Below are 18,873 nucleotides of genomic sequence, written 5' to 3'. Positions count from 1 at the left end.
TTTTTCTTATGTGTTAAGGTTTACTTGAGATTACAAAAAAAATAGTGGTAACATTCATAGTATTAAAAGATATTTATTAATTAAATACAATTTGCAACACCGGTTACATCACAGGAACGGGCGGGTTAAATCAGCTATACCGTTTGTAGGCAATGGAATGTATTTTGCTCTCATCGATGCTTTAAGATATTGAAAAATAATACTAAGGTCGAAATATTTTTTTTCTCTTTGGGGATGATATATAAATATTTTTTAAGCTTTAATGAAATGATTTATACTAAAAACATGATGATAGTGATTGTTACCATTTCTCCAGGACTTAGCACGATGGCTGACAGCTTCCACGAGACGTGGGTTGACAAATGAATGCACTCTGCTTCAGAAATTTGAGCCAGAACGGCTTCTCTTGATGCCTGAATATATAAAAAAAACAAATTTAAAATAAGTAAAAAGATGAATTATCATCATAATTATAATTCATTGCAAAATCATTATTTTTTTATTTACCTACCTCTGAGTTTATATTGGACAGTTCTATGATCATTTGAAATTACTTAACAGATAAAACTAATAAATTATATTACATTAATCTTTTATTTATTATCATATTATATACATAAAATTATACATTTATAAAACATTGCCTTGACTATCTAACTAAGGGTTATTTACCCCGTTCTAAGCCAGTCATTTTTTTAAAAAACAGTAATCAATACACAGAAAAATAAATAAAGGTATTTTACATAGTGAAAAACATAATAAAATACACAGTTAAAAAACATAGTAAAAAATGTAGTAAAAAACGTTTTTAAAACCCAGTAAAATACACAGTAAGAAACATAGTAAAAGACATAGTTAAAAACATATTTTAAAGCTCAGTAAATACGCCATAAAAAAGAAAATACATGGTAAAAGACATAGATGCGAATTATGATCAATGCAGAAAACAAGGAAGACTGAGAAAGACATGGCATGATCAAATTCAAAAAAATACTTTATGATGGACAAGCAAAAGTAAAAAAAACGAAAAGATTTATTAATGTGGAGGAAGTGAGGTCTGTATGCAAAGACAGATTAAGGTGGCATTGTATTATCTATGCCTATGCCCACGGAGAAACTGCGTGTTTGTTTATCAACAAAATAATAAATGTTAAAGCCTGGACTTGAATCTGTACTTTCATACTAATATTATAAATATGAAAGTGTGTTTGCCACATGGCACGATCAAGTCCATCAAATACTTGAAGATGGACATGTAAAGAGTAGGAATAATCGGCGTACGTGCATGAGAAGATGTATGAATGTAGAGAGAGCGAGGTCTGTATGCCAAGATAGAGTGTTACGGCGTTCTATCCTCTCTACTTACCCCTACGGGGAAACAGCGTGGTGGTTTGTTTGTTTGTTTGTTTGAAAGTGTGTTTGTCTGTTTGTTTGTGTTTCTTTCGCGCCGCAATGGAGTAACCAATCGACGTGATTTTTTGCACAGGAATAGCAGGAGAGCTGAGAAGTATCACATGCTACTTTTCATTCCGAAAAAACATCTCACTACTTCAGGAAAATTCTTGGTAGAAAAATGAATTAATATTAAAATAGAATAACGATGCTACATCAATACAACATCATTATAACGATAGTTGGAGGACCAGCAATTAATACAGGTTACTTTTTATCACAGAAAAATATATCATTCCACCGGGCAAATTCTTATAAGACAAAAAACTAATTTATTCATTTACAATTTTATTGTTTACATTTTAGCACATTTCAAATTACTATGCTTCTAAAAACCAAAAAATCTTTCATAAACATGGCCTGTTTGTGGGTATACTAATCTTGAATATATATTCTGTAATCTTTTGTGAGGAAGTGAAATAATTAGTTAACTAATTTCTCTCTAATATAATTTGCGAGCGAAGCCGTAGGTAAAAGCTAGTAATCTACAAATATGGAGGAAAAAGATAAATTTCTTTCTTCTGAAGATTTTAACTGCCTTACAAAGTGCCCCCTGTTGACAGAGCTTTTCCTCACTCCTGGCCTAGCTTCATGTCTAATTCAACTCATTACCAGGGGTTTTAAGTTGTAAGAGGCAAATAAATGATTAAGTATATCCACCTGAATGTCTGTGAGGGTGTGCGCGTGTAGCATATCTCCCACCATGAGGGCTTCCTTCTGCATAGGGGCACTGTGTTGCCAGCCCCAACTCTCCGAGACTCCGGATGGCAGGCGGGGGTTGCCCACTACGAGACACCTCATTCCACCATCTGGAAGAGAAATACATATAAGATATACAAGAGATTTGCTAAATTATTTCCATTGAGTACTCATTTGTACTATTTTTTTAATGGAAAAAAAAACATTTAGGTTCTTACGATTTACCCAAATATTTCGATTTAAGAGTGGTAAATAATCCACTATTAGAAAATGGGTATCAAGTTGTGGTAAAGCGGGGCGCGAACCTTGGACCTTTGATCCGTGACTCCACAATACTAGCCGCAGGACCATAAGTCGATTAGTAAATTTTGTATCTGAAATTTGTTCCTGATAAGGAAACTCGCATATATATATTTATCAATATACGAAATCTGTTTAAGACGGAGATCATCAGACCATATAGTAAATAAGGCATTGTCTGTGGATCTTTTTTGTGGAGTTATCCAGGGGAAGAAAAACTCCTGGATAACTCAACACTTCAAAATACCGTAGATGAAAGGAACACCTGGAACCGAAGAATATACAGCCTGATCATTTATACTGGCGCAAATTTTATACCAATAAGAATTTCTAAATATTTAAAGTCATCCTGTTACCTTGATGCGTATCGGAGTGTATCTTCCTCGCCATCTTATGCCCCTTGAGCGCGGCAAGGCTCGGCACAGCCACAAGGGAGAATCTCTCGCACAGGTACTCGGTAATTTCGGGAAGGGCAGGGGGCGCTTGCGGGGCGGCAGAGGGGGCGGCGGGTGGCGGCCCTGGGGGCAGGGGGCCCGGTCTCAGGACAGGGAAGGGCACGAGGTAGAGGTCGCCCTCCAGGACGAGGACGAGGTCGCGCCTGCCCGCGCAGTTCTTGGAGCTGTGAGTGGCTAAAAACAAATAAAATAAATGAGGAAGTTCAGTGCTACGGGATTGAATCAAATAAAATGAAAATGAACATATTTAATTTACAGCAAAGTTTCGCGAAAATCTACGAAAAAATTAATAAAAATGAACTGCTTTGCAACTTCACAGGTTTATGTTTGTTATGATGATGTGGCAACCAGGGGCGATCATGATTGCACCCGGAGGCAACCATGGGCGATCATGATTGCACCCGGAATCAGATATCCGATTGATGGGGTAGCTATGTTTTTCGACATTTAGTGTGTTTGTGGTACAAATTATAATTATACTCGGTTTGACATTAAAATTTCATAAACAAAAACAAACTATTTGTGGTTCAATAGGTGCGAAGGTTTTCACGGTCACTGTTATCAATATTATGTATCTTTTTTGGGTAATACCGTGTATGTTGGATTTGATCCGACGTTTCGGCTACCATTGCAGGAGCCATCTTCAGGGAAAACTGTGTGTTTTATAGAGAAATGTATGTGTTTATGTACTAGTAATTTGTACTGTGTCACAGTCAGCAGTAGGCACATTTCTAGTTTTGTAGGAAAGAATAATTATGTTTATGTACTAGTAATTTGTACTGTGTCGCAGCCGGCAGTAGGCACATTTCTATTCGTTTCTGTCATATGTAGTGCTGGGAACCATGTTGAATTTAATTTAAGCCCGTCGTCTTTGTTTATATTATTTGGATGTCTGTGTATTTCAATTGCCTCTTTTATTATTCGTGCACTATAATTACTAGGTTTATGTAGAATTTTTGGTTCAAAGACGAACTAGAATGTGCCTACTGCTGACTGTGACACGGTACAAATTACTAGTACATAAACACATACATTTCTCTATAAAACACACAGTTTTCCCTGAAGATGGCTCCTGCAATGGTAGCTGAAACGTCGGATCAAATCCAATATACACGGTGTCACCCAAAAAAGATACATAATATTGATATTTGTGGTTCCTACAAACTAATCCAATCACGTTAAAACATTTCGTCGAATGCCTGTAAGTCAGCAGTCCATACAATAAAAGTCAGTTAAACCCATGTTTTCTTTGCTTCTTTTCAGTTTTGTTTTACTGACCAAAACTTGAAATTTCAATGGGAAATTACAAATCATTGAATGATAATTACAATACATAAAAATACACTGTTTAGCGCTGAATTTTCTAACTTTCTTTGTCTCAACAGAAACCAATAAAATATTTGAGTAAAGAAGATTTCAGTCTAGGCAAAGCGAGGCACTCAGATATGCAGGCAAATCATGATTTTTAGAATATGGCGATTGTATAAGATGCAATATTTCAAGTGTCAAATTTGTTACAATTTCTGGATATCAATTCCAAGTAAAAGCTAACATTTGTCTCAGAAAACATAATATAAGACTGTTTTCATTTTAGATTTACCATTGGTTGTTGAGCAAGAAGATGGTAGAACATCTTCAAACGGCGCTAGAAGCATTTGGTACAGAGTCTGGATACAAGATGGCCCTTGCCACATGGAGACTTTGCGGGAACGTGTTGAGCTTTGAAGACTTGTACTAGATCTAAAAAAAACAAAATGTATCTTGTGAAGTTTGAAATTTGATAATCACGTAAATCGGTCAAAAGATAATTTAACAGATATCAGATCTGAATCTCAATCGGGTTGATGTGGTTTTGAAGAGTATTTATTACCTAGTGGATCCTTGAAGACTAGCTACCGACCCTCCGACAGATCCAACACTGAACAGAGAGCTCAGAGAATAGTTTGAGGAATTCAGCAAATGATTTCGGTTGACCTAAAAACAAATTAAAAATACTATATAAACTCTATTGCCCAAGAGCATAATATGATTGAAAAAGTAAATAATAACAATAATTCAATAAAATTTGATGTGTTATCATATAATTATAACACTTTAAGTGTTTTAACATCCACTACTTGATTTATGATAGTGTTAAAAAAGTATGAATATTAATAACAATAATATAACACTCACCATTCGAAGGAAACCAGCCCTATCGGACGGTGCATCTTCCCCTGCACCTCGATCCCAAGTGGGGACCTCACCGCCTCCAGCAGATTTTTGCAACTCTAACTGTAAACTGTCTCTCCAAGCTTGAATGTAGTGTTCCAAAACTGAACCTGGATACAGAAATTATATTATTAAATAAATATTCAGTGCAAACTTGTTCGGAATTGAACACTGGACTTCATTCTTGGTTGTTAAATACACTAACCCTTCAAAGGCAGTATCTAGTAAAGCATTAAAAATATGTTTTCTGATAAATAATTGTAATCTTTTTAAACAACTTGTAAATAAATACATATAAAATTTAAACAAAAAAAAAACGGTTTTGATAAATACAGAAAAAAAGTACTAAATACATAAAACCTCAATTTACTCAAAACTTTGATAAATTTTGATACAGCCTTCTTGCTTGGAAGGGCAGTATGCTGCAAAGTATGGAGTATATTTCAAGTATAATTTTATTAACAGTTATTGTGAAGTAGTAATTTTATACAGGCCCTAAGTTAAACCTCTGCGATATTCCAAATTTTTTAAAATTAAAATCCATGTTGTTTTAAGGTTCTATTCTATTATGTTTATAACAAGCTCCTGACATCACTACGACCTGTATAGATCTATTGTGACGGGTCCCCATAAATTAATTCTTGCCCTCCGAGGCTGAGTCTTTGAAGAGCCGTGATATTGAATGCAGGCTGAGTGCTGTCATTTCAATTGGTAAATTTCCTCCTCCAATCCTAAGTCCTCAAAGTAAGAAGCTATCAGGTTGGGGTGAGTGCTCTCACATCCTCAGGTTTGACCAATGGTCCACTGAGGATGCGGCTTCTTTTGTGATATAAAGCATAACAATCATGTAAAGGTGTTTCATCATCTGCATTGCAGAGCCTACATCTAAAAATTTCAGAGAGATTAATTTAAGCATTCATTCAATCTGCAGTGCTTTGTAAGGGCTCATGCACACTTGGTTTTGGCTTAGTTTCACTAAGCACACCATTGTTAGTAATACCTTCAATAGTTCTTTCGTATATCGCGGACCAGGTGCTTTTTGCCAAAGCATTATACTCTGCTTTTGGGCCCACGACCTAAGTTCATTATGAGGACCATATTTGGGCGACCCACAGTAGGGTTCTGGCCCCATTGGGGCCGTCTCGGCTCCCAGGTTAATTTTAGATACAATTTGTAATATTAAAAAAAGGATAAAAAGCAGTGTGATGTGTTAAGTATTTTTAAGTATCAGATTTCTTCAATCTTAACATCTCGACAAGATATTATTTATAGTCTTTATTAATTGATCGATAAAAGTTTATAAATTACCCGAGGGAGGTTGGCTGTCTTCAGAACTGATGCTGGGAGCGCCATTGTTTTCTCTGTCTTCGCTAATTGCAACTTGATGGAACTTCACTACACCTAATGCAAACAAATATAGAAACTCATGAGACAATAAAACTTACGAGAAAATTGTACAAACATGTATCGAACAAGATGAATTACCTTTCATAGGAACAATGAGCCAAGCGTATAGGAAGCCAGCTGCCAGACTGTAATACAAGACTGAAGCTTTTTGCCTGTTGATAATTTCCATCATTTGGTCGATATTTTGTGGAGACCATACCTCTGGAATTCTCTCCCTTACTGTATCAATCGGACTTGGCGTTGATGATCTACAACACAAAAATATAATTTAAACAGTTTTCAAAACTTTAATGTATCCGTATTTAATAACTGATAATATTTTTTTGTGGGTAAGCGCTAACAGTGTTAATGTTGTGGGAAATCCATGATGTGAATTTGGTCTGGACCTCGAGACTCCAGACCACATATTCTTTGTTTGTCCAATAAAAAAATATATAAGGTCTGTATTCTTTTATCATTTTAATGTATCATTGCTCCTTTCCATCCTTGATCCTGAAATTATCCACCAAGGAGTCTTCCTATCCAAAAATAAAGTAAATTTTTAGGTTTTTGGTTTCTTTAATTTCTACCCAGTCAAATTCCCTTGTTGTATGTATATTATATTTTCCACTTAATGGCATAAATCATCCTTTTTAGAATGGATTGCCTATTCACAAAAAAAAAACGATAATGGTGACTGCGATTTGGCATAAATTCCTAAGATATAGCGTAATATGCAACCCCTCCCACATACCATTCAGAAGCCACAGTTAAACCCATGCTTTTAAGGAGATAAAGCACTGTATTATATTGTTCACATCTAATATACAATGTCTATTAAATGAAATCGGAATTCGAAATGAAGCAGGTTTAGAAATACGTACAAAAATACTACAGTAAGATGTCCTTACTACATAGATAAGGGAGAGTTTTATCTCTGTTTAAAATATGAATTAATAATGGTCATTGGTATTATATAAGTATATCAAACTTATAAGCCATCTTGTCATCTTCTATTAATATTTTTGGAACATAAAACAGCAAATCTCCGCCAAATACGTAGATGGGAAAATTGTGATACTGCAGATAGAACAAACCTGTTAAGTCCTGGAATTCCTGTAGGACACGATTGGGCATGGTTGCTTGTAGATGTGGGAGCATTTTTCTCAAGAAGAAGGTCTACGAGAGATCTGCTTCTACCATTCTCAGCAACTACTAAGGCATCTTGCTGTCGCCCAAGGCCTGAAAATTGTAATAATTAGATAGGTAAAGCCTTTGTTTAGTCTAATATTATAGACCAAGTAAACTGAACTGCAAGAAACACAATATTATAGGTAATTAAGCAGTGTAATGTTCTCACAATAGGGTATTTTCACACCTATTTTTTCGAAGCAAACGGCACATATTACATTACCGCGTCATACTTGTATGCTATTTTTGTTAGAAGTGCATTCGGAGGGGCATGGCGTGTTTGGTCAAAATGACATGACACCAACTGCAAGCCATTACTTATTATTAAACCGAAAAATTATAAATGAAAACTTGTTTTTATACATTGATTGTTCTATCACTAGTATTGTAAAAATCCACTTTATTCAGCATTATTTCCGATTTGTGAAAATACCCTATGGTAGTTACAGAAAAAACATTTCCATTCTATAAAAGTTAATCCAGCCCTCCAATCCAACTTAAGTTTTACTATTTTATTTGTATAAATTTTGTAAAACTTTCATGAGTTGTAATAAGCTTGAAATATTTTGAGAATCAATTTTTTTAAGACTGGGTTTAAACCTAGTGGGATTAGCTGAGAAGTTTAACTTTATGATTATTGTCATAAATCTTCTTACCAACTAAAACAGTTTGTAGGGCTCTGCAAGTGGCTGCTTGGAGGGAGGCTATCCTTGTACCACGAGGGCCCCCGGAGCGAGCGCGACCCCTGAGGGCCACTAGGAGAGTATCAGCCACCACTAACTGTTGTCTGGCTCCTTCGGCTTGGCCACACGCCCAGAGCGCAACTCCTAATCTATGTCTGATCCGTGCCTGGAAAAGAAAGTCACAATATAAATATCGTTGATAAAATCAATGCTTCAAAATTATGATATTATTTTAAAAACTAGTCAAAATCGAAATTAACTCTTAAAAGACTGTGTTGAAAAATCCCTCCATAAATGGTGTTGTGATGTCGTGTTACATTAAGCAAAAGATGAGATATTTTAAAATGCAGGTATTTCAAAACAAAAATGTAATATTACGTATGTACTGTTTAACAATTTGTTTTCTATAATTTATAAAAATAAACAGATGTTCTAGGCCGGTTTTAGCAAAATACGATATGATTATTTAAAAAAATAAGTAATATATTTCAAGTTTTGTATTCTATTTAGACTCATTTGACATCATAGCTATAAAAGAGTTCAACTTTTTGGTTTTTATTATTATTATTGTTATTAGATTATTAATTTGCTCATTTAAATGTGGTCCAAATGTGGTCCAAATGTCGATCCCTGTGATACACGAATTCAACAAGAATTCTACACCAAAATGCCTCACCTCTTCTTCTCTTCTTCCCAAGGACTCAGCTATGGCGAGGCCCTGTCTCAGGTATGCAACAGCCTGGTCTGGCGCTCCCCTGGCATGGTGCACACGTCCCAGGGCCCCCAGAGCAACGGCTCTTGCCAGTCTGTCACTGGCTGCAGCAGCATGAGCCAGATGCTGCTCCTGACAGCGCACTGCCTCCTCAAGGTTGCCGAGAGCTTCGTGCACGGCACCGAGATTACCACAAGCTCGACCCTGGAATGAGTGAAGATATATTTCATCAATAGAGTATATCAAATCTGTTTTAATAGTATTGTAAAAACCTGGCAGGATATTTGACAATAGTCATTTAAAAATACATCTGTGTTTGTTTTGTTTAAGGAAAGGTAAGTTGACTTTTCGAAAATATGGAAAATCGAGTTTTGAATAACATCATGTAGATTTGGGGATGCAAAACACATTGGTATATTTTATTTTCGCCAAAACTAATTTTGTGTGTATTTGTAGTTCAAAAGTCAATTATTTTTCAAAATGTGTGTGTTACGGACGTCAATACGGAAAGCAGCGCTTGTAGGGCCGCCACTGCGCTAGATTAAGTGTTAGAGTTAGGGATCTCGGTATGTGTTAAAAATGAGCTGCCCCTCCAATAAAGACTAGTATTTGTCACTTTCGGGGGTGGCCTTTTCCATACCGAGACATTTAGAATAGGCATTTAGTTTGTAAATTAGTTTTAAGTATATTTTTGACTGTCCATTGTTTCGCGCTGCGCTGCCACCACTAGAATACCGTGAGAACTGGAGGGAGTAGAGCCTATATACGTGGAGGGAGGGAGACAGATAGAGCGGGCGGGCGGCCTTCTCTATCGCTCTCTCTCTCTCCGCGCCGCATGCGACGGCTAGGCCCGCTCGGCGGGGTGAATAGTGGGGCACGTAGCGCGAATGGTATATAACGGTATTAAAAATAAACGATCACTTCTTCTCTGACGTTTTGGCTTTTACTCATCTCTACTCGCTGCTCCCCGACCCGGCTTTCTACTCGATTCTACTTCACTTCGCTTGACACCTTCGCTTCACCCTGGACTTGGATTATAAACTTCTCTCCCTACGGATTCCTGACCACGGCGAACCGGCAACTTCAACCTGAAGTAAGAGGCCCTTCTGAGGACATCTCCGGCCCTGACTAGTTAACAAGATCGCCTAGCCTCCGCTGCCTTACAACCAGTGGATCGGGACGTGTGCGTTAGTGACTGCAGCGGAACCACAACACGACGCCGGTAGCGCGTTAGCTACAGTGTGGTTTATTACTGTAGCAGAAATGAATAAGAAAATGTTTAAAAGTAAAGTACTACCAGTGGTTAAGATAGAGACTTCACAGATTTTTTTGTAATGGGCAACATCCTTGTTAAACAAATTGTAGATATTTGGAGCCCTGTTATTAATTCTATCACAGAATTAAAATTAAGAAGTTGTTTTTCGATCAACTGAGATTAAATTTAAAAATGTCCATAACATACCTGCAGTTGTGTAACTCCTAGCTGTCTCGCATTCTCTAGATCCATCTGATGGAACCGCAGCGCTGTGGCGTAATCTCCCATCTGTTGGTATACAACTCCTAGAGATGATACCGCATCAGATTCCATTATCCGGTCATTCAATTCCCTGTAAAATAATAGATTCAATGAAAAATTGTTCAGATATGAACTTGTAATAGAAAAAGAAAATCTCAAAAATACACAGAATCAATTATTTTCCAACATAACTAAAGATGATGTTGACTGTGTACTATTAAGACTCTGTAAAGGTGATTTGCTGTCCAACATTTTTGGATTCTCATCATTCTACATACAACATATGACAGTGTTAGAAAATACCATCAAGTTATGGTTGAATAGTGAAGGAATATCAGACTTCTGATTCAGTATCCACCAAGTGCGAATTATCTATACGAGCGATAATGCTCAGGTTGCCATTACATTTGAATTTCTAAAATTTAATAAGATTGTACACAAGAATTGTTTTTTTGCTTTCACGTAATGGGAAACATTAATGAAAATATATGTATTTGATTAATATAAAAATTGCATTTAGTAGTAATATTGTATTTATATTTGATATCTAAATAATGGTTGTTTATTATAAATCACCTCAACCATTTTTATTTTTCTCCAAAAACACAAATATCGATAAAGTGCTAAAAACAGTTACCGCTCGCTACTGGTACCCCAGGAACTAACTCTTCTCATTGAAATAATTTTCTATTTGAGTGAACGTAAAATTATTATTATAAATTAGATTCATAAGTCAAGGGAATCTAATAATATTTCTGTATCCAGAAGGTTACACAATTGACACAATTAAATTAAAATCATTTTAACTTAAAACTCATGTTTATTTCGAAACTCATTTCAACCAGTTAACATTTAATATAAATACCAGCTCAATCAATAAACCTGTTCGATACTCATACTTAGGTCAAAAAATAATTACCTGGCAATGTTTCTCTGGTGTTCCAAGCAGGACACGGCTTGTTCCAGGTTGCCTAGACTTCCGTGGATATTCCCCAGCTCCCCGTAAGCCTGCGCCTTGGCTTCAGAGCTACCCAACTCGTGTGACACCACCAGTCGCTTCTCCAGGCAAACAAGCGCCTGCTGCAGATTACCAAGAGACCTGGAAATTACAAGACGACTACGGTTAAAAACTAATGTTCGATTCAACTTTATCCAACAGGGCTCTCCAAAAACTGCGGGTGATGAGGGAAAACGGGGATTTTATTCGGATTCAGGAAGTTATTTTACATGAGAATTAGCAGGAATGGTGTGAGGACTGGAAAATGTTTTTTTTGTAGACCAGTGTAATTTATTCTGCTAAAGTAAGAAGCTTGGGCAAGTAAATTTTTTACCTAAATGTGAATCCTATTTTTTTACACAATTTTTTCGACAATAAGACCGGCTCAAAATACTTTTCTTAGTGACAAAATTAATCCTTACTTATGACTGAGTCCGAGTCCGCGATAGGCTCTCTCCTGCTCCCTCGTGTTCTTGGTTCCCAGCGCTAGAGAGAGATGCTGCTCGTGGCACTTGACGGCTTCTTCAGGATCACCAAGGGCATCGTAACAGTCTCCGAGTGACCCAAATGCCCTGGCCTTGTCTAGCTGAGTGGTGGGGGTGCTGAGACGCTCCAGAGTAGCAAGTTGCTGGAATAAAAAACAGGGTGTATGACGACCTATCAATGGCTGATTTAAGTGATCATAGGCAACAAGTCAGGAGACCCAATAGCAGGAGTGAATTTTATCATAGTACACCCAGCATGAGAAAAATCATATTGATTTTTTGTACAGTATGGTACAGTACTTCTTGTCATTCTTGTCTTGTCAGAAATAGTCAATCTCTAGTCATAACAGTCGGCAATGAGTGATTGCCATCTGGTAGAAAAAAAGTAGTTACCTGTTCTAAGTATCCAATGGCATCCTCGTAATGTCCCATATTCAGTCTGGCTATACCGAGATTACCAAAAGCCTGAGCCTCTACAGCATAATCCTGGAGTTCTTGGGCTCTCTCTAATTGTTCCTGCAGAAAAAAGATAAATTAAAACAACATTATCTTTAAAATGTGCTCCCAAATGATGTAAAATTAGATTTATTAAAGTTTGTCATATTTATGATATTATTTCTTCACAAGTGTTCAGTGGATATAATAATTTCCCGTAGCACTGAAATTTCTCATTGTGCTTTTCAAACAAAACAAAAATAGTAATGAAAATACCTGATAGCACTTCACAGCGTGTGTGTAATTCCCTAGTGCCATATGCACAGTGCCAAGATGACCGTGAGCTCTCGCTTCTCCTGTAATGTCAGCCATCTCCTGGCGCAGCGTCAACTCCTGCGTGTGGTAGCCGAGAGCTTTGTCCAGCCGGCGCAGTAGGCGGTGACCTAGGCCTAAGGCGCCGCATGCTGAGGCCTCTAATCCTCTGTCCCGAGCCTAAAATTGAATATATTTTGTTTTAATTTAAAGTAATTATCATCAAAATACCTTTATCCACACTTATTGATATTCCAATTGCACTGTATCTTGATCAGTCATTGTGTTTCCTTTTGTTTTTTAGTTTATTTACACCCAAGTGGCATTTTCACATCATGGGTATATGGTTGGTACTTAATAAGTAATGAAAGTTATAACATAACTGAACTTAGGTCATGGGTCCGGAAGCAGACCGTTATGCTCTGGATAAAAGTACCAGGTAAGCATCGTGTGAAGGACCTACTTAAGGAGTACTTGCAAAGATTTGCTTTCGACCTAATTAAACTAAGCAGAAACCATGTGAGGATTATCACTTGAGCCCTTACAGGGCACTGGAGATTGAATAAACACCCTGCTAGAATGAATATCTCTGAAACTTCTAGATGCAGGTTTTGGAGTGCAGATGGTGAAACAGCTTTACACATGTCATGTGAATGAGATGCTTTATGTCACAAAAGAATCCGCATCTTCTGGAGACCGTTGGTTTAACTTGAAGATGTTAGAGCGCTCGCCCCCTACCGAATAGCTTGATAAGTATCTAGGCTTGCAGGGGGAGATTTCACAATATGAGAACACTGGCCGTCCACTTAGTACTCAGTTCAATGTCAATGTCTGGCATTGATCAGAATAAGAACATGGGTGTATATGTAATGAAAAATGGAATCTTTTAGTAGTAGGGTCTAAAATTAACAGGCATAGCATTTAGATGCCGCCTTTACTAAGTAATATTTTATTCACCTGTCGTGCGAATCCCAGCTGTCTCTGGTACATGTTGACAGCCTCCTCAATGTCCCCCATCTTGATAAGGACGTCGCCGATGTTCCCCAGAGCCCGAAACTTGCCGGGAAGGTGCTGTGTCATGTGTGCTATGGCCAGGAAGTACTTCTGGCATTCCAGGGATGACTCCAGCTGCCCGAGGGCGAGGTGAGCCAGTCCGAGGTTGCAGTAGGCGCGACCCATGTTCATCTTGTCCTGCAGGTCTTTGGCCAGGGAAAGATCTTGATCGTAGTATCTAAAATCAAAGTAACTTATAATGAGAGTCTCAAAAATTTGGTAGTAACAGTGATAGTAGAGGGTAAAGCTTTGGTTTCCTTAAAAAGCGGTGCCGTTATATAGTCATATTATATGTCAAGTCATGTTATGTCTCGTCTGGGGTGCTATTGTAAATCTTCTCGCAGGGGTAGAGAAAAAAGAAATTCGGGAATATAAATTTACTGCATGTGACAACACTTTGCTTTATATATGGTACACTGATGAACATCAAATCAATGCCGAACTATGTAATATCAATTATAAAACTATTTAAAACCGGAAGAAAAATTATACAGTTTGGTCAATTTAACCTAATCACGTGGTTTCACGTATTCATATTTATGTGACGCTTTGTAATCATCAGTGTGGCTATATACAAAGCAAAGTGTAGTGGGATGCTAAAAATAAAAATCCCCAAATTCCTTTTATCTCTACCCTTGCGAGAAGATCAGTAATAGCAAATTTCAACACTTTCACGATTTATAGTTATAGTTATATTATAAGGAAATACCATTAGAAATAAGAGAGCAAAAAAATATTATTTCATTTAAATGTCAATTAAAAAAACATGTGTTTAGCAGATAAATTTTAAAAAGTAATCTTATTTGTGTTAGCTTTATAGAAGTTTTCTTTTTAAGTGTACGAATATTGTTTAAAAATGTTAATAATTAGTATATGTTTTAATAATAATTAGATATTATATATAATATAATAATAAGTTAATATTAGGACATTCATTTATTATGTTTGTACTTTTTAAAGACAAAATAAAAAAAAAATTAAAAAATTAAAAAAAGCCATTTTATATTTTGTGATTTTTGATAGTCCATTTTGAGACACAAATATGTTCACCGCTACATAAGAAAAAACATTCCAAATCTGTTAATACATTCGGTAACAATCAACGCTCTCTAGGAAACCTGGGCTATGGTTTGTACAGACAATGATTTAATGATGTCGTTCACCGCTATATGACGGCCGCTAGATGACGGCTCCCCTCTCTCAGGAAAGCAAGCAAGAAGACGGTCTCCTACAAGATGGATTGACAAGTCCAGTATATTTGTATACTAACCTCACTGCTTCTCTATAGTTGCCGATGCAGTAGTGTGCATATCCGAGAAAATGGCAAGCCTTAGCTTCGGCCGCGACATCCCCCAACTCTTGAGACAGCATTAGATACTGCTCGTAGAAAGGGACAGCCTGCGCGAACTCCTGTCGAGATGAGAGACAATTTCCCAAGTTCAGTAGGGCGCAGGCTTCACCAGCTGTGTCCTTCAACTCTCTCGCTATACCTGGAATAATAAATTACATAATTAATTAAAATCCATAATATTGGGCGTGCGGTGATGTTTTTAATTTAGAGAGCAGTTGGGATAGTGCATTTAAATGTTTTATAGCCTCTGGTAATGTGTAAGTGCCTGTCTGTGAACCAAATACGCACACTAGAATGTTTTAATGAAAACTTTGTTATATACAAAAGTTATTAAAGATTTGAATAAATTGGTGACTTCAATGGTGTAATGGCTAAGATACTTGACCTACGCATGGAAGATTCCGGGTTCGATTCCCGGTGAGGACACAAAGATTAAATGTGATTTTTTCAAGTCTGGGTGTTCTGTGTTGTAATTTACCACTGTAATTGGGCTCTTGGCCTGTTGTGGTGCAAAAAAACAATGTTTTTAACCATCCTTTTTCTCTATATGTCCAAACTAAATAACTCGTTTCTTGATTTTGTCCATAATGGTTATCTCAGCCATATGTAATGCACAGATATGGACATTTGTGCACCTATCAAACATGGTTTTATCAAACATCAACCTGAGAGATCGCATTATGACAGCATTCAGCCTACTTTCACCCTTGTTTTTACAATTTCATACATAAGTGTTCGGACCAACTCATACAATTTTTCTAAATTCATGTCTACCTACCCATCCTTCCCATTCTCCTAGCGCAGTTCCACACAACAATGCTCATGCCATCATGAGTGTGTGTGCTTGTCAAAACTACTAAACAGTACTAAACTAACATAAAACAAATAAAGTGCTCCCAATAATATATTGACAACTAAGCTTTGCCAACGTCCATCTAGACCGCCAGCTCCAAACACAACCTGTGCCAGAGTCACAAGACCAAAACCTTCTCCACCAGGTTCCAGCGCCTGCGTCAAACTTCATCACAACAGCAGGTTAGTGGAGTTGCCCAAACTTCCCCTTCAACCATACAGTAGACTCGAAATTGTCTTTATTTGATTTGATTTATTTAACACTTTATATACATATAAGGGCAGGCATATTGCCTTAAGGCAATTTCTAGGTAATTTCAAGAGAATTTTATAATTTTACACAAAATTTGAAACAGAAATTAACTAAAAATCTTCACAATACTATGAAGATTGGAGAGGGGATGAGAAAGAAAGAAGAAGGAGAAATGAACAACTTTAGATAGTTGACATTTCAATCTTGTTCAATCAATTTATTATATGTCAGCGATTTATATAGATTTTTTAAATTTGAAAATGAGTCTTTACCTAAATGTGATCTATAATGAAGCAAAGCCATATCGTGTGCTCCTAAGGCCTGATAAGCAACAGCCAAATTGCCGTGAGTGGACGCTTCAGAGCTTCTGTCGTGAACTTCTTTTGAAATTGTCAACTCCTGCTTGTGATATTTGATGGCCTGCTCGTAAAACCCCGCCGCAGAATACGCATTCCCGATGTTGCCATACGCTCTACCCATCCCTGCTCGATCCTGAAAAATAATTGAAAGAAAATGTTCAAATAATTAATAAAACGACATACACAGCGCCTTGCTGTGGCTGCGCGCTCACTGTGGACACTTTATTTGTTTGAGTTTACCGCGCCCTCGTCGCGTCGCAAACCCTTCGCCACTATGGCCAAGCACTTAAGCACTCATGATATAATAGTTAAAACTCATTTGTTTCAGGAACTGTATCCTTGTATATTGTAGCCAGTGTTTTGATGTACTCCAGAATGTTGCACAGGATTTGTCTTCCGGTATTGCTATTAAGAGTCAACGTTCTGTATGTAATTAGATTGGTCTTGCACAATATAATGTATTGTGTTATGAACATAAAATGCTAAGTTGCTTTCTTCGGTCGACGCTTTAGATTTTTGGAAAAATCATAAAGACGTTGTACCCACATATCTAGTGGACGCGAATCTGATTTGGGAGGATGCACAAGAACTGGAAGCTGTCGAGGCTCATTGTTGACACTATATGCCACAAATGGGGAGCATATATAGAATGATAACCAATGTATAAGGTAGATTTATTTTATTCTATTTTGTAGAATTTTTACCAAAGAGTTGCGACTAAATAAATAAAAATAATGCAATGAAAATCAATCCACTCTAATTTAACTAAATCATGACCGGTGTGAAGTTGACTATTCTTTCTCTTTGTAAAATTTTGCTATAATTTCAAATAGTAATTGACTATTCTTTCTCTTTGTAAAATTTTGCTATAATTTCAAATAGTAAATGAATATAATAAACATACCCCGAGTGATCTTGCTATAGAAAGGTGAGCCTGGTGTAATTTTAATGCAGCGTCATGTTCTCCCAGTAGCTGATACACTATCCCAAGATTCGAACAAGCTCTTCCTTCACCCACCTATTGAGAAACAAAAAAATTCATCAAGACAAATGTCAAGCATTGTATTAAAAATATAAATTAACATGCCAGATACTAATGATTTTTCGTGTCAATATAAATCATTCCTTAGACGTTACTACGAAGTTATGTCCTTATTTTTGCTGATAACTGTCATTCAAATCAAGCTATATTTTAAGGACTATAATTCAACAATATTTTGAGTTTGTCCAAATTTTTGTAGACAAGGACTGGATTCAACTCCCTGGGGAGCTGTTTATATTAACATACTACAACAGAGATGAAGAAAATTTAAGAGAAGGTAATATAGAAGTCTAGGCATCTACATCTACATTCAAATATAGGCAGAATGGTGAATGTTACACAGTGTGTAAAGCGGCCACTTAAACCAGCCATTGACAGGTCATAAGCCCTTTAGATGCCTAGACTTCTATATTACCTTCTCTTAAATGTTCTTCATCTCTGTTGAAGACTATAATTCAGTTTCTCTTTCTGTTTTTTCAGAAATTCTGTATTTTATTTATTTTTTCTTACGTCGATTTAACATTTTTCAAGTTAATAATTATAAAAAAATACTCCCTACATATCTATTCTAAATTATAATTTACTATTAAATTGCATTACTTTATCTCTTGCTGCCAGTGCCATATCTAATTGTCTTTCGTGCCACCTCTTAGCTTGAGCATAATCACTTGCACATCTGTAAATAGAAAATAATCATATTTTTAATAGACACAAGAGACATATGTAATGTATATAAACAAAGATGGAGATTTTTTAAGAAGGAAATATGGAAGTCTATTCATCAACACAGTTATTATCTGTCACTGTGAAACAAACTGAATGTTGATTAAACGCTTGTCTATATTTGAACCTAAATATTTCTTAAGTTTTTGGAACTTGTATGTATGTTTGTACGTAGTGCGGTGGTTATTATTCTGAAAAATGAGGGTCAGAGCTATATTGGCTCACTGCAACCTGTGTAGATCTATTGTGACGGATCTCTGTAGTTAGTTCTCACCATTCAAGCCCAGGTATTTAAAGAACCCGGCTACTGAGTGGAACGCAAGTATTCTCATATTGCTATTGATAAGAAGAATAAAATGTAGTGGTTGTCGCGTTCTTATTCATTGAATTCCCAGAAAAGTCTACT

At 36.6% G+C, this 18,873-nt stretch overlaps 1 protein-coding gene across 2 annotated transcripts in view; it reads right to left on the bottom strand.

Annotated features, from left to right (window-relative positions):
• LOC148280057 (tetratricopeptide repeat protein 28) overlaps positions 1-18,873 on the bottom strand; it is a 166,917-nt gene that overhangs the window by 12,604 nt on the left and 135,440 nt on the right. For both annotated transcript variants that reach the window (XM_088228987.1, XM_088228988.1), the window contains exons 10-30: positions 18,345-18,420; positions 17,607-17,720; positions 16,616-16,835; positions 15,158-15,377; positions 13,792-14,065; positions 12,799-13,014; positions 12,481-12,603; positions 12,025-12,230; positions 11,525-11,704; positions 10,552-10,696; positions 9,054-9,293; positions 8,351-8,543; positions 7,601-7,745; positions 6,603-6,772; positions 6,426-6,518; positions 5,082-5,227; positions 4,777-4,880; positions 4,507-4,646; positions 2,808-3,080; positions 2,113-2,261; positions 306-413 (exon numbers count right to left, since the gene is read on the bottom strand). In XM_088228987.1, coding sequence (XP_088085113.1) covers positions 306-413; positions 2,113-2,261; positions 2,808-3,080; positions 4,507-4,646; positions 4,777-4,880; positions 5,082-5,227; positions 6,426-6,518; positions 6,603-6,772; positions 7,601-7,745; positions 8,351-8,543; positions 9,054-9,293; positions 10,552-10,696; positions 11,525-11,704; positions 12,025-12,230; positions 12,481-12,603; positions 12,799-13,014; positions 13,792-14,065; positions 15,158-15,377; positions 16,616-16,835; positions 17,607-17,720; positions 18,345-18,420 — 3,535 coding nt within the window. The remainder of the gene's footprint in view (positions 1-305; positions 414-2,112; positions 2,262-2,807; positions 3,081-4,506; positions 4,647-4,776; positions 4,881-5,081; positions 5,228-6,425; positions 6,519-6,602; positions 6,773-7,600; positions 7,746-8,350; positions 8,544-9,053; positions 9,294-10,551; positions 10,697-11,524; positions 11,705-12,024; positions 12,231-12,480; positions 12,604-12,798; positions 13,015-13,791; positions 14,066-15,157; positions 15,378-16,615; positions 16,836-17,606; positions 17,721-18,344; positions 18,421-18,873) is intronic.

Source organism: Micrasema longulum, unplaced genomic scaffold, assembly GCF_059751315.1.
Source record: "Micrasema longulum isolate JH-2025_06_02 unplaced genomic scaffold, ASM5975131v1 h1tg000624l, whole genome shotgun sequence".
Lineage (NCBI taxonomy): Eukaryota > Metazoa > Arthropoda > Insecta > Trichoptera > Brachycentridae > Micrasema > Micrasema longulum.
Note: the sequence above shows the minus strand (reverse complement) of the source record. Positions and strands in the feature narration are given on the sequence as shown.